A 13991-nucleotide genomic window follows, 5' to 3' on the forward strand; every position below is an offset into this window, starting at 1 on the left:
TGGGGACTCACTTCTCAGATAAAATTACATAGGGCACTTACCAAAAATGACAACCACCAGCAAGACGGGAAGCACAATCAGAAAGTACCACGTGGAAGGAACAGACTCCTGTTCAACATAGAGCTCCAAGTTTCCCAATTTGACCTGATGGGACAAAGGACACCATTAGAACCAGGGAGGCTAAGTGCTGTAATTCCTCTAAGTAGTTTTTCCCAGTGGGTGGGGGGTGGGGTTGGGGAAAGAGGGGCTGAGCTAGGCAGGGTATCTGAGTGCTTCTTTTGCCTTCAAATCTGTTATTTTTTTCTTCTCATTGATCCAATTATTTATGACTACAGATCATAAAACCTTCTGTTTTTTAGTGCTAAATATTAAGCCCAGGGCCTTGTGTATGTGTCATACACAAGGCCTATAAGCTTTTCTGCTTGTTGCTTTTTGTGTGTCAGTACTGGGGCTTGAACTCCAGGCCTTGTGATCTCATTTGGCTTTTTCAGCTCTATCACTTGAGTCATGCCTCTACCTCCAGCTTTTTTGCTGGTTACTTGGAGATAGGCGTCATGGACTTTGCTGCCCAGGCTGGCTTCTAAATGTGATCCGCCGATCTCAGCCTCCTGCGTAGTGAGGATGACAGGTGTGACCCACCGGTACCCAGTCAATAAAGCATTTTTTTTTACATAGACAGTGTAGAGTGTCATGTATCACATTTCACAAACACTAGAAAGAATGTTCCTTCTCAGTTACCCCAGATCTTCATGGTAGAATACATACCAGTGATGGGTCCCTCAAAGATGGCAGGGAAAAGATGAATTGCAGTAAAGCCTGACTTCGTAGCAGAGGAAGTAACCATGACCAATAGATTATTTGGTGTCTGTAAAACTAAAGTGCTACCCTGGGTATGCCAAAGACACCCCTATTTTGGGTTTCTGCTATGATATGTCACCTCCGCATTTAGGGAAAGAGTGACAGCTCAGTTGTTAAAGGGTTTGGGGATGCTGCTTGCAGATGCTACAGTCTAAGTGTATGGCTAGAACAAAAGCTATCAAGACTCATTAGGATGATAGACAATGGTGTGTTCAATGCTTTGACATTCAAACAACCACATGGATGCATTCCGCCTGCTATTTTGGAGGAATTATGCTTCGGCTGGCAGTACCAGCTTTGTTTATCTTCTATTTAAAGTGAAGATGTAGAGATCCATAAAAGATTCCATTCTGGCCTTGAGGAGAGCCAGGGAGTCAGTAAAACTCAGGTAAAGGCAGCGGGTGGGCCTTTCAGGTGACTCACCCTAACTTTCTTGGAAGAGGCAGCAATACTGTTTGCATTCCTGATGCCTTTAATTTTGCATAGGATAGTGGTGAGATCTTGGTTTCGAGTAATATTTTCAAAATTGCAATTTAATTGCTTATTTTCCCCATGGAAGAGTGTAATTTCAATGTCTTTCTTGGAAATATTGAAGTTGTCATTTTCTTTCTGTGAAGAATGGAAAGGAGAGGAATACATCAGGGCACTTGTGGAAATTCACAAACATATGCACACCTTTCCAGTCCAGGGGAGGGGCTCATCCACCCGCCCAAACCCAGCGTACTTGGATTTTTACTTCCAGTTCTGAGTCAACCTCCGATTCTACCCGATACCCTGTAAATCTGGGGTCCTCAAGATATTTCAACGTTCCACAGTCTAGGTAGGTATCTTGAACTCTTAGCTTCACAGCGACATCTGTGCGTACTTTGGAACCCTTTAAATTGGGGGCTAAAAACCCACAGAAAGTTGCCATACAGTATTCAGAGACCTGGGAGAGAAGAAAAAAAATTATTACCTGGAGGATCTCAAGACTGATCTCTAATTGCTAAGAGACCCAGGCAACCAAACTTCTTCTTCCTTTTTTTTTTTTTTTTTTTTTTAATGCCAGAACTGGGGCTTGAACTCAAGGCCTCTTGTACTAGCTTGGCTTTTGGGTTCAAGGCTGGTACTCTACCATTTGAACCACAGCTCCACTTCTGGTTTTCTTTTTCTAGTTAAATGGAGATAAGAATTTCACAGACTTTTCTGCCAGAGTTGGCTTTCAACCTCTATCCTTATATCTCAGCTTCCAGAGTAGCTGAGGTTACATGTGTGAGCCACCCCGCACCTAGCCCAAACTTCTTCTTTGTCCTTCTGCACAAACAAATTCCCATCTATAAAATGGGGTTGCAACACTATGGACCTGCCAGGATTAAATTAAATTGAGATAAAGTCTTACAAAAAAAATGAGTATGCACGAATTGAGATCATGTGCACAAATTCTTACAAAGTATCTGGTGCCCAGTAACATTCAATCCATGCTGATTGTCAATAATATCATGATCATATTGACAAGAATGAAAGCTGTCACAAAGGTAGGCAGTAGAAAAGATGTTAGGAAGAGAGAAGCACGCTAGAGAGAGGGGAAGATGGGTGGGAAATATGGCTCAATTGGTAGGGCACTACTAACCAATGGGCGAAAAAGCACCACCTACAATTCCAGGTCCTGGTCTCAAACCAAAAAATGAAAAGATGGGAAAGGGAAAGATGTTGGACCAAAGGGCTTAGATGTCCTCCAAGTCAGTCTGTCTGAGTCCCAGGTAACTTCAGGAAGGAAAGAGACAAGCTCATTCCTTAGCAAGGCCAGCACCTGATCTGCTTGCGGCTGGCTGAGCGGAGTCACTTTGTGCTGGGGAATCTTCCACAGAGCGTTAGCAGAAGTCCCTAACCACAAAGAGAAAAAGGGTTTTCAGGCGTGACAGGACATAGAAAACAAAAGTCAAAGGGATAGTAAGTCCCCAAGGAAATGAAAAGTGTGAAACCTGGAAACAATGCAGAAAACATAGCCCAATGGATAGGTCTGTTGACCCCTAACATAAATATCTTGTCATGTTCAGGTCTACAGAAAGACAGGGAGAGAAGGCTGGGGTGTAAATGGAGGCTGACAAAGGCTGAAAGCAGTATAGGCTGGGGATGGATATATCCTAGTGGCAGAGAGCTTGTCTAGTGTGTATGAGGTCCAGGGTTAGGCCCCAAACATTATAGGAAAAAATAATAAGAAAGAAAATCAACAAAAATTCATGGAAATAAATGTGTGAGGTAAGAAGAGAGCTATTCTTTTTGGTGTTATTTTCTCTAATACCAGAGTATCAGAAAGAGGGAAAAAGGGGCCCAGTGGGAGAATCTGATACAGATGGCTGATTTTTGGACATACACCCATGTGCTCTGCGTAACTCCAGCCTTGATTATTGCTTTTCCCTTCTCACGTTCGGATGACAGCCACCATACTTCTACCTCCTCAGCAGCTACAAATCCACGCAGGCTGGCCTTGTATCCTCCAGTAAGATAATGAGCAACAGGATCATCCCAACTTCTTACCCCCAAGACCCCTTAAACCCATACTAGTGACCAGCTCCCACGTCTTTAATGCTTTGATTTGCTCTAATGTTTAGCAACTTCTCAGTGGCCTTCCCTGGCCCTTCTATTTTCTTTCATTCCCAAGGAGGAAGCTGCTGTGGCAGATTCTGTCCTGGGTGCTCACTTTTCCATCCCGGGTGCTCTCACTGGCTCTCACAATGCTGTTCCACCTTCCCTTAGACGATGATGTTACAAAGAGAAATTGACCATCTCTGCTGCACCATTGCTAGCCCACTAGACCCACCCTACTTATGACTGTCCAGTGGATTTCTGGGCTGGGGCCTTGTTGACATCTCAGCCAAGCTTAGACACTGGCGTGAGCCTCCTCATTAAACTTCCAATCCTTCCTCCTTTCACAACGTCTCCAGTCTATCCTATGCACCCTTGCCAAAATGATATCTGTACTCATGTCTCTCTCTGCTCAAAGACCTTCAATAGCTCCCCACTGCCTACAGAGTCCAGGGAAATGGGAGCTACGACTGGGGTAAAGGCAACCTTTTTTTCACTATGGTCCTATGTGGTCTCAGTCACTGCTCTCACTCATGCCTGACCCATTCTCAAGGCTCTAGCTGAACAGAGCTGAGTGACACTGTAGTCATGAGCAGGTAAGGAAGCTGTCCTCTGTACTTGCAGTGACCTCCTGCTGTTTCCCTCCTCTAAACACCACCATCCACATCTGGTCCTGCCCATCCTACTCCACTGAGTACAGCCTCCATTCTATCCATATGTAACACTTCTTTCAAATGCTAGCACGCTGTGCCTAAGTGGATTCCTAGGGCTTCTGAGTTGTAGATATGCTGTCTCACTTACCTTTAATTCTTATACCCAGCAAGATATTTTGCCCAAAGCAGTTGCTCAATAAATTGTACTTGATTCACGAATAGTATTGGGAAGGAAAGCAAGCCCACTGATAAGCTCAGACCATCCCTCCGGTCAGAGGATCAGCCATGCAACTGACTATGTTTACATCATGGAGACATGGCCCAGAAGCAGACAGAGAAATCCAGGACATAGTACAGAATCAGATAGGGTGATCTAGGAAGTGGCTCTGAAGCATGTCAGGGTAGCTGTATGTAGGAAAAGATGGCAAGGATGATGAATCTGGAAGCTTTTCCACATCTAGGCCTGAACCACACACGTCCCAAGAACAAAGTTGGAGGCCGGCCTTGGCAGGAAGTGGTCAAGTGAGGCCCCAGAGAGGTTGCTTTCTTCACATCTCTCATTAAAGAAAGGGAGAAAGGGGAAGAGAGAAGGGGAAGAACATTCAGGAAGTGCTTAGCAGTGCACTTAAAGGCCCTACACTGTATCTGAAGTCCTTCATTCCCCTCCTCCCCCCAAACTCCTGGCATCAGAAGCTTCAATCATGAGGCCCTTTCAGGAGAACTGAGCCATGGTGAGGCCCAGACACCCCTCCCCAGTCCCAGCTTCCACTGAGGGAAGATGGGAAGCAAGGGAAGGTGAGAGTTGATAGAAGGCACCAAATGAGGCCCAAGAGACTATGACAAGAAGGAGAAGCATGATGGGATCTCTGGGAATGTGGTAAGTCACCTCGCCTCCTTGTACTTGCCCCGGCGCTATGTGAAATGGAACCACCACCTACTCTTCACAGAAATGTTCTTTATCACACCTCAACCATCCATGAAACATTTTCACACAGATGCACAAGCACTGTCTCATTAAGGAAACTTGCCACAAATCACACCAAGAGACAATGGCAGGTCTTGTCATAGCAAGTTCATTTCTCTTCCTGTGTTTGGCAACCCAAAATACCCAAATACAAGTAGGAGGTCTCATTATTCCAGTTACAGCACAGTCATTCTATACCATGCAATAGCTAGAGGTTTATCATACCAAGTCATTGAAATAAAACATACCCTCGACACATTTAGTGTGAGGCAAACAAAATCATCGCTGAAAATAGCTACTAGAGCCCAAGACTTACATTTATGTTTCCTTTTAACTCGTGTGAAATGATTAAGTTATCAATTACATCGAAATTTCTGCCCATGATTGTTATATTTTGCCCACCGCTGCAAGGAAAAAGAAAAGCAATAATGAAGGTTAAATATTTTGCATTTATGAATAAAACTATCACTTAATTCACATTTAATGTTCAACTCAGTAATACCTGAGAGAAAGTTTACCAAAGACAATTTTTTAAAGCTTCAAATATGGGCCACAAATCTATGGTTTTACCAGGCATAAACATCAAAATTCAGGCCCGATTCTATTTTCATTCTAGGAAAATATCCAAATTCTTTAATAGAATTTGAGTTTCGTTGTGCCTTTTACCACATGTAATCAGATCATCAACTGAACCTTGACAAAGTTCCACTGAACAGAATATTGATTGTTGTTTAATCTCTATGAAGATTCTTCAATCTAGCAATTTTCCAAATCAAACTTTCAACCTACCAATTATATTCTATTTAGGGAGTCAAGGAACACTCTGGACAAGGTAAAATTATAAATGACATTAGAAATATAAATTCCTGTTTGGGAAGCCACATTTCAAAGTGTGTGAGGAGGCAATCATTAGCGCATCAAAGCCAAGCCAAATGACTGCACACGATCCCCATGCATTGTGGATACCGGCAATGTGGCCAGTGGGTTGTCCATTTCTCTGCCTACCCTGGTGTCTCTGTTCCCACAGGTCACCAGACCCTTTTCCCAGAAAACATGAGTCTGGGCATGTCAGGTCTAGGCTGAACCCCTGTTGATAAGGCTAGGAGGTAGATAGGCTAGATGGGCCACTGTGGGCAGGGCAAAAAAATGACACTGAGCCTGAACCCTCCACCCACAAGGTGGCAGGACCCAGGCCTCCTGCCAGCCCATTATGAGTACTGGAAAACCAAATCAAGCTTGGTCTGCTACAGCTATATTGCAACATCTGCTTCCTGCTCAAAACTCAAAGACCTGGAACTATGGAGAATCTAGAGGCTCAGTATGTTCTGGGTAGCAGAACACTCAGGAGCCCTTATATCACAGAGGAGCAGAATCCGGTGGTGATATAGCACCACATCCTAGGTCCAACCACTAAGCAGTTGGGCATAGCCCTTTGAACCCTCTCCATGGTTCAGTTTGCTCTCAGCCCCATGTTGGGCTCTCAGGTTTGTGGTGCCAATTAACTGGGTCAATAGTATAACAGACCAAGAACGTGGTAAGTGCAATATTCACGTCTGCTTTTATATGTAGAACAGAACTCAACTCAAAGCAGGGATGTGCCATGCAACAAACAGCCTTTCTTAAAATTTAACTTTCTTGGGCTGGGAATATGGCCTAGTGGCAAGAGTGCTTGCCTCAAATACAAGAAGCCCTGGGTTCAATTCCCCAGCACCACATATATAGAAAATGGCCAGAGGTGGCGATGTGGCTCAAGTGGCAGAGTGCTAGCCTTGAGCAAAAAGAAGCCAGGGACAGTGCTCAGGCCCTGAGTCCAAGGCCCAGGACTGGCAAAACAAAAACAAAAAAAAAACAAAATTTAATTTTCTTGTGCTACTACAATGGACTGCGAAGTTTGTGCACAGTATCTCAGAATAAGGCTGAATATGTAGATAGGACTTTTTCTTTTGGCAGTGCTGGGAAATGAACCCAAGGCCTTGCATGGCCAAGGCAGGTGTTGTACCACTGAGCCACACTCTCAGTCTAAGATAGGCTCTTTAAAGAGTTCATTTAATGGTAAAGGAAGTCTTGAGGTGGGCCAGTATGGCTGGCACCTTTATAATAATAAGAAGACAAATGGAAGGAGGATCATGGGAAGGTTCAGGGAAAAGACAGCCATCTGTAAACCAAGGAGAGGGGCCTCAGAAGAGACCAACACTGTCAGCGCCTTGATTTCCCACTTCTAGCTCCACAAAAGGGAAGAAATAGATGTCTGTTGTCTGAAGTCCCCAGCCTGTGGCATTTTGTTATATCAGCTCTATCAAATTAATATAGCCACCTCTCAATCTTCAATACCAGAGGTGGATTTCTTCTTTTCTTTTTTATCCTCCCAAAGCTTTGTCCCTAGTTTTATCTAGAAAGTACTTTGAAAATTAGCTTCATGCTGTGTTAAATAAAGACAGTCTCTTTAAAGCTATATTTCCAAATCTAAATGTGAATTTAAATTTGACTAGGGAGAGACTTTCTTTGCCTTCACATATTAGACTCATCTGGATGAGTTTATTTTGGAATTTCCATATCTCACTTAAAGAGTTATCTTTGAAATGTAGATACTGTTCTTCCTTCCGATGGCTCCCATTATTTTCCCCAAAGCATTCATTCAAAACAGCTGACTCTAAAAGTTATCAAACGAAAGATACCAGAAAGGAGCCTTTTATCACTTGCTTAGAGTGACACATCAGGCAGAGGGTCACAGATTTGTAGCAGAAACCTGGGCTAAGAATAGTTATTGCGGTTGAACAAACATTTGAGCTGTGAGTTTCCTGGCAGCCAGGTCTAAGAGAAAAACAGGATGTGCTCACAGGGCTCATGTGATCAGCGGGAACAAGAAGCATGTCAGGTATGCACTTGTCTAGGAATCAATCCTCAGAGGAACTGTAGGAAAGGAATTCAGAGATGGCTACCGTTTCTGAATTGACTGGCATGACATCCATGATGGTTATGCAAATAACCCTTCCCCCACAAGGAGAGAGAGGGGGCTGGGGACAATACCTGATCCAGGTGGCAGCAGGAACGGTGAGGGAGCAGTGTGGCAGAGCAATGTAGGATAAAGCTCCCGCAGAGGAGCAGTCCCCATCATCAAATTGGATACACACATCCTTCATTTCTTTCCGGCTTGATGGAAGAGAGAATTTCATATGGGTGTCATTTAGCACATGGCTGACCTGTATCCTAGAACGGGATAGAAGAGGAACTCTTTAGGACACAGACAAGTGACTCTTTTGCTTGCCCAAAGTGCCAGCATGTGAACGGCACTCACTGAAAGACCAGGAGGTTTTCAGCTGATCCATGAAGGGCAACCTACCCAGTGGACACTTGAAGGTAGATCTGCATGCCTCTTTCTTTGGGCAATTTTATCTTTTTATTTGGACTTCCCTAGGAAGGTGGGAAGGAGGGAAAAGTGGCCATGGCCCTTCAGAAGCTTTGGTAGTAAGTGGACATGGAATAGATGCGGATTTGCATTTGGAAATGTGCTTTTAAGAAACTCCAGCTTGGGGCTGGGGATATAGCCTAGTGGCAAGAGTGCCTGCCTCGGATACACGAGGCCCTAGGTTCGATTCCCCAGCACCACATATACAGAAAACGGCCAGAAGCGGCGCTGTGGCTCAAGTGGCAGAGTGCTAGCCTTGAGCGGGAAGAAGCCAGGGACAGTGCTCAGGCCCTGAGTCCAAGGCCCAGGACTGGCCAAAAAAAAAAAAAAAAGAAAAGAAACTCCAGCTCTAGGGTGGAACTCTAGCCAGTGCCTGTGATTCCAGCTACTCAGGAGACAGAAATAAAAGGACTGAAGTTTGAGGTCAGCCTGGACAAAAAAAAAAAAACACAAAACGACCTTATCTCAAAAAACACTACAAGTAAAAGGACTGGGGATATGGCTTAAGCAGAGTTTGAGGCCCTGAGCACAAGTTCCAGTATTACAAAAGAAAGATTTCAGTCTCTTGTTTGCCTTTACCATACCCCCTCCAAAAAGCATCCAAAAAATCGATTTTTTTAAGTTGGAAAAATGTTGATCAATTCTGAAGCTTTGTAAAGAGGCTCATCACACTTATGGCTCAACACACTTATGAGTGTTCCCATAGCATATACTTTTCCAAAATGAAGAGGTCCAAGTCCAGCACTGGGAGGCTGGCATCTGGTACCAGACGGTCAACAAATGCTGTTAAAGAGCAGAGAGCCCACATCAGGAGCCCAGGGCCACAGATCAACAGGTAGCAGGACAAAGCTTCCTCCTCAGGAGCTCCTAGAATGGGAGCTGGCCGGGACCAGCAGGCACTGCCCTCTGTGTGTCTGTGGTGACTTACTGACACACACATCATCCAGACAGGGGTGTGTCTGAAGCATGCTCAATTTAAGATGCTACTAGACAATCTACTATTACTACTAGGAAATGCATTGTCAACTGGGTGAGCACTGATTTCAAACTAGTTTCTAAATTTTGGAGGGGGAAAGGTGGAAATATAGGTCTTTCTATTGTTATACTTATATTTTTCTTTTGCTTTCAAAATAATCACTCATTTTTTAATGGCATATTCCAAGAGTTTAGGTCTATGGCATAGTGCGAGGGCTCAGGTATGGGATTAACTAGGGATTAGGTGGGCTGCTTCTGAACTTGGGTTTGCCACACAGATGTGGTTCCTTAAATGCTATATGCAGGAAGTTCTCATAGTCATTTAATTGAATAAAGGTGGTATCTCAAGGCACATTCAGAATAGAAATGAGAGGATAAAGAACCAGAAACAGGGCAATGCTCTGAAAAAACGACTTATTTCCCAGTGAGGCTGATTGCCTTTCAGTGAACACACAGGTGTCTAACATCATAGATTTTGCTTTACACAATGAAGGATTCTTGTAATAAGGTATTTAGCTAGGATAAATGGCATAAAAATACCTAAGCTGCATAGATATGGCCCTTAATGTGTAGCAGATCATTCTGGTACTGAGAAGAACCTGGGCAAGCCAGTGAGGACTTGCTTTTCTCATTAGAGCATGTATTTTCCACATTTACAGCTATAAGGGGAAGGAGAGGCAGTGATGTGAAGCAAGTGAATTAAAACAGAAAATTCACTAAATAAGCATGGCAGACTAGAATGCTGTACAAATCTGTTTTAGTAGTTAAAAACCAAAACATCATGCTTTGGCAGATTGACTTAAATGTATTTCCGTGATGAAAATAAGCTCAGTATTATATTTCATGTAGTCCTCAACATCTTTTACCTCAAATTAGTCTAAACTTATGAAAGCTAACAAGCAGAAAACTCAAATGATCTGTCATGTTATTATTATTACATCTGTGTTGAGGGAAATAACAATTTGTTCAAGAATATCAATGAAGGCTGGGAACCAGTGGCTTACTCCTGTAATCCTAGTCAGTCAGGAGGCTGAGATCTTGAGATTGATAGTTTGAAGCCAGCGTGAGCAAGAAAGTCCATGAGACTCTTACCTCCAGTTAACCACAAAAGCCAGGAGTAGAGCTGTGCCTCAAGTGGTTGAGCACCAGCCTTGAATAAAAAAGCTAAAAGACAGCATCCAAGCCCTGAGTTCAATCCCCAGTACAGGCTCAAGTGTGTGCCTATGTAGATACACCAACCAGTAAAACACTGAAGTTTTTCTCCTGTTATTTTTACTGTTGGGATCAGTTAGAGGACAAGAGATCATAGAAATCATGGAGTTTGAATAGCACATTGGCTAGGTATTTGTGTATGGGATGTTCTGTTCTTTAAAAAAAAACATATTAATAATTTAATTATTTGAAATGAAATTCAAATCAGTAAGGAGAAAAAGGCTATAAAGAGTAAATTTTAGCCAGGTACCCACCAATCTCTCATAACTGAAATCCTAGCTACCCAAGAGGCTAAAACCTGAGGATCAAAATTTGAAGCCAGCCCGGGCAGGAAAAGTCCATGAGACTCTTACCGCCAGCTCAAGGGATAGAGCACTACCTTCAGAAAAAAAAAAAAAGCCCAAGTACAGCCCATGTGTGAGTACACACACACACACACACACACACACACACACACACACACAGAGAATAAGAATTTTCCAGGTGCCTGTGGTTCATGTCTGTAATCCTAGGTACTCAGAGGGCTGAGATCTGGAGGATCACAGTTCGAAGCCAGTCCAGGCAGAATTGTCTGCTAGACTACATCTCCAAAATAGCCATCACAAAGCAGGGCTTGAACCAGCACAACAATGTTCATTGCAGCGCAATTTGTCATAGCGAGAATCTGGAACCAACCCAGATGCCCCTCCGTAGACGAATGGATCAGGAAAATGTGGTACATATACACAATGGAATTTTATGCCTCTATCAGAAAGAATGACATTGCCCCATTTGTAAGGAAATGGAAGGACTTGGAAAAAATTATACTAAGTGAAGTGAGCCAGACCCAAAGAAACATGGACTCTATGGTCTCCCTTATTGGGAATAATTAGCACAGGATTAGGCAAGCCACAGCAGAGGATCACAAGAGCCTTATGATCCTTATGATCACATAAGATGATGCTAAGTGAAATGAACTCCATTTGATGGAAATGATTGTTATATCACAGTTGTAACTACTTTCAACATCCCATGTGTATCTGTAGTTTATACTGTTGATGATGTTCTTGTATCACCTTCTTGGATTGTATCTACACTATCTCTGTAATCTTATCTGAGTATATTGGAAACCATGTATACTGGTATTAGAATTAGGAAATTGAGAGGGAATACCAAAATTGAGAGACAAAGGGTAAATTAAGAGAAACAAGGGGCTGGGGATATAGCCTAGTGGCAAGAGTGCTTGCCTCGGATACACGAGGCCCTAGGTTCGATTCCCCAGCACCACATATACCAGAAAACGGCCAGAAGCGGCGCTGTGGCTCAAGTGGCAGAGTGCTAGCCTTGAGCGGGAAGAAGCCAGGGACAGTGCTCAGGCCCTGAGTCCAAGGCCCAGGACTGGCCAAAAAAAAAAAAAAGAGAAACAACAACAAAAGCAATACTTGCAAAACTGTATGGTGTAAACGAACTGAACACCTGGTGGGGGGGGAAAGGGGGAGGGGGGAGGGGGGTATGAGGGACAAGGTAACAAACAGTACAAGAAATGTATCCAATGCCTAACGTATGAAACTGTAACCTCTCTGTACATCAGTTTGATAATAAAAAATTAAAAAAAAACACAAAAAAAACAAAAAACAAAGCAGGGCTTGAGGCATGTCCCTAGAGGTAGAATGCCAGCTGGGAAAGCAGGGGAGCAAACTCTTGACTTAAACCCTGGTACTGACAAAAATTGGACAAAATTTCTATATAAAATAATTTCAAAATATTTGTTAGGATAGCACATTAGAAGACTTGTTCCATAAAACATTCTATCAAGTTCCAAGGTTTGCAGCAATTTTTCTAGGTGCATTATCTGTCTGTGTGTGTGTGAGCGTGCACATGCAAATGTATGCACACATGCCAATACTGGGGCTTGAGCTCAGGGCTTTACACTCACTGGGCTTGCTTGCTTGCTCAACTAGTGTTCTATGACTTGAACCACATTTCGAGCTCTACTTTTTGCTGATTAATTAGAAAGATGGTCTTAAGGACTTTTCTGCCCAGGCTGGCCTTGAACCTCAGTCTTCTAGGTCTCAGGTTCCTATGTAGCTAAGATTATAGGTACAAATTACTAGCTCTTGTCTGAGTACATCATCTTGACAATGAAATTTGCTACTCTCTAGACTTAATTACTTCTTGAAAATGAATCAAGACCTTTAATAGATAACACTCTGAAATGATCTTATACTGAGATATCTTTCAGGGAGGAGCAGGTTGGGGCCAATGAACTTCAGATTCATTGTTAAAATTATTTTACTGGAAGCGGTGCTGTGGCTCAAGTGGTAGAGTGCTTCTTGAGCTGAAGTGCTCAGGGACAGCTCCCAGGCCCAGAGTTCAAGCCCCATGACCTACAAAAAATTTATTTTACTTGTTGGAATTATGTCATATCAAATACCTAGCCTAATTGGTCTACTGCAGTTCAAGACACCCATTTGACTTTAGAAATGTTCTAATCACACTGATATTCTTTGGCAGTGTTTTTAGCTTTACATTACCAAGAGTCAATTATTAGTATTTCAACTCACACATCCTTATCACAAGTACTGGTTCCTTTCAGGACCATGGTGATGTTCGATGCCCGGGTAAAGTTTGCTCCTGTAACCATCACGTTGCTTTTCCCTAAGGTCGATATTTTTTGTGGCTCAATGGTCTTAATGTAGAAGACCTATTGGAAACAGAAGATTAAAACACCAGATCACAAGCTTAGAAATGGCATTGTTCCAAAAAAAATCTGTTGATGTGCTGCGGTTCGAAGAAATCACTGGGAAATTACAACACTTTGCAAACACAAGCAGACAGTGTTTAATGAAATCAATGAATTCAAGGAAGAGGGCTGAAGATTTGTGTCTCTCAACATGCAGCAGCATGAGGTCAAACCAATTAGTCTTTGTCTCACAAGACAGTTGAAAATGCAGTTGAAGAGTCTGACATTCTTTCTGAGGAGTGAGATATTACTTGAGTTTAGGAAACACTCACTGCCTTACAGCCTCCCAAGGCTCACCAGGTAAGCATAAATGAAATTAAAACACACACACACACACACACACACACACGGAGAGAGAAAGAAACGAAGTCCATTGACTGTAAGCTAACAACAGACTCATCATTAAGTTGACATAAATGTCATTCCCTGTAAATTTAATCCCTGGAAACAACTTTGGATGTTTGCTTTGTTCAGTTAGGTGATTTAAAGCAAGGAATATATTAAAAAGAATAAAAAAATAATCCATCAGCTCAGCTTCCAAATATCAAACAATTAGATACCTGAATTATTGTTGCTGGCTTTGTTTTTTCCATGTTTTGTAGATACCAGATTTCTTCCTTGCTACCTAGTTCCTTT

The 13991-nt window shown here is 42.8% G+C and overlaps 1 protein-coding gene across 2 annotated transcripts in view; it reads right to left on the reverse strand.

The window, feature by feature from the left end:
• Window positions 1-13991, reverse strand: part of Plxnc1 (plexin C1) — a 152717-nt gene that overhangs the window by 50355 nt on the left and 88371 nt on the right. For both annotated transcript variants that reach the window (XM_048358243.1, XM_048358250.1), the window contains exons 10-15: window positions 13177-13316; window positions 8068-8247; window positions 5357-5444; window positions 1583-1786; window positions 1282-1467; window positions 42-144 (exon numbers count right to left, since the gene is read on the reverse strand). In XM_048358243.1, coding sequence (XP_048214200.1) covers window positions 42-144; window positions 1282-1467; window positions 1583-1786; window positions 5357-5444; window positions 8068-8247; window positions 13177-13316 — 901 coding nt within the window. The remainder of the gene's footprint in view (window positions 1-41; window positions 145-1281; window positions 1468-1582; window positions 1787-5356; window positions 5445-8067; window positions 8248-13176; window positions 13317-13991) is intronic.

Source organism: Perognathus longimembris, chromosome 1 (genome assembly GCF_023159225.1).
Source record: "Perognathus longimembris pacificus isolate PPM17 chromosome 1, ASM2315922v1, whole genome shotgun sequence".
Taxonomy (NCBI): domain Eukaryota; kingdom Metazoa; phylum Chordata; class Mammalia; order Rodentia; family Heteromyidae; genus Perognathus; species Perognathus longimembris.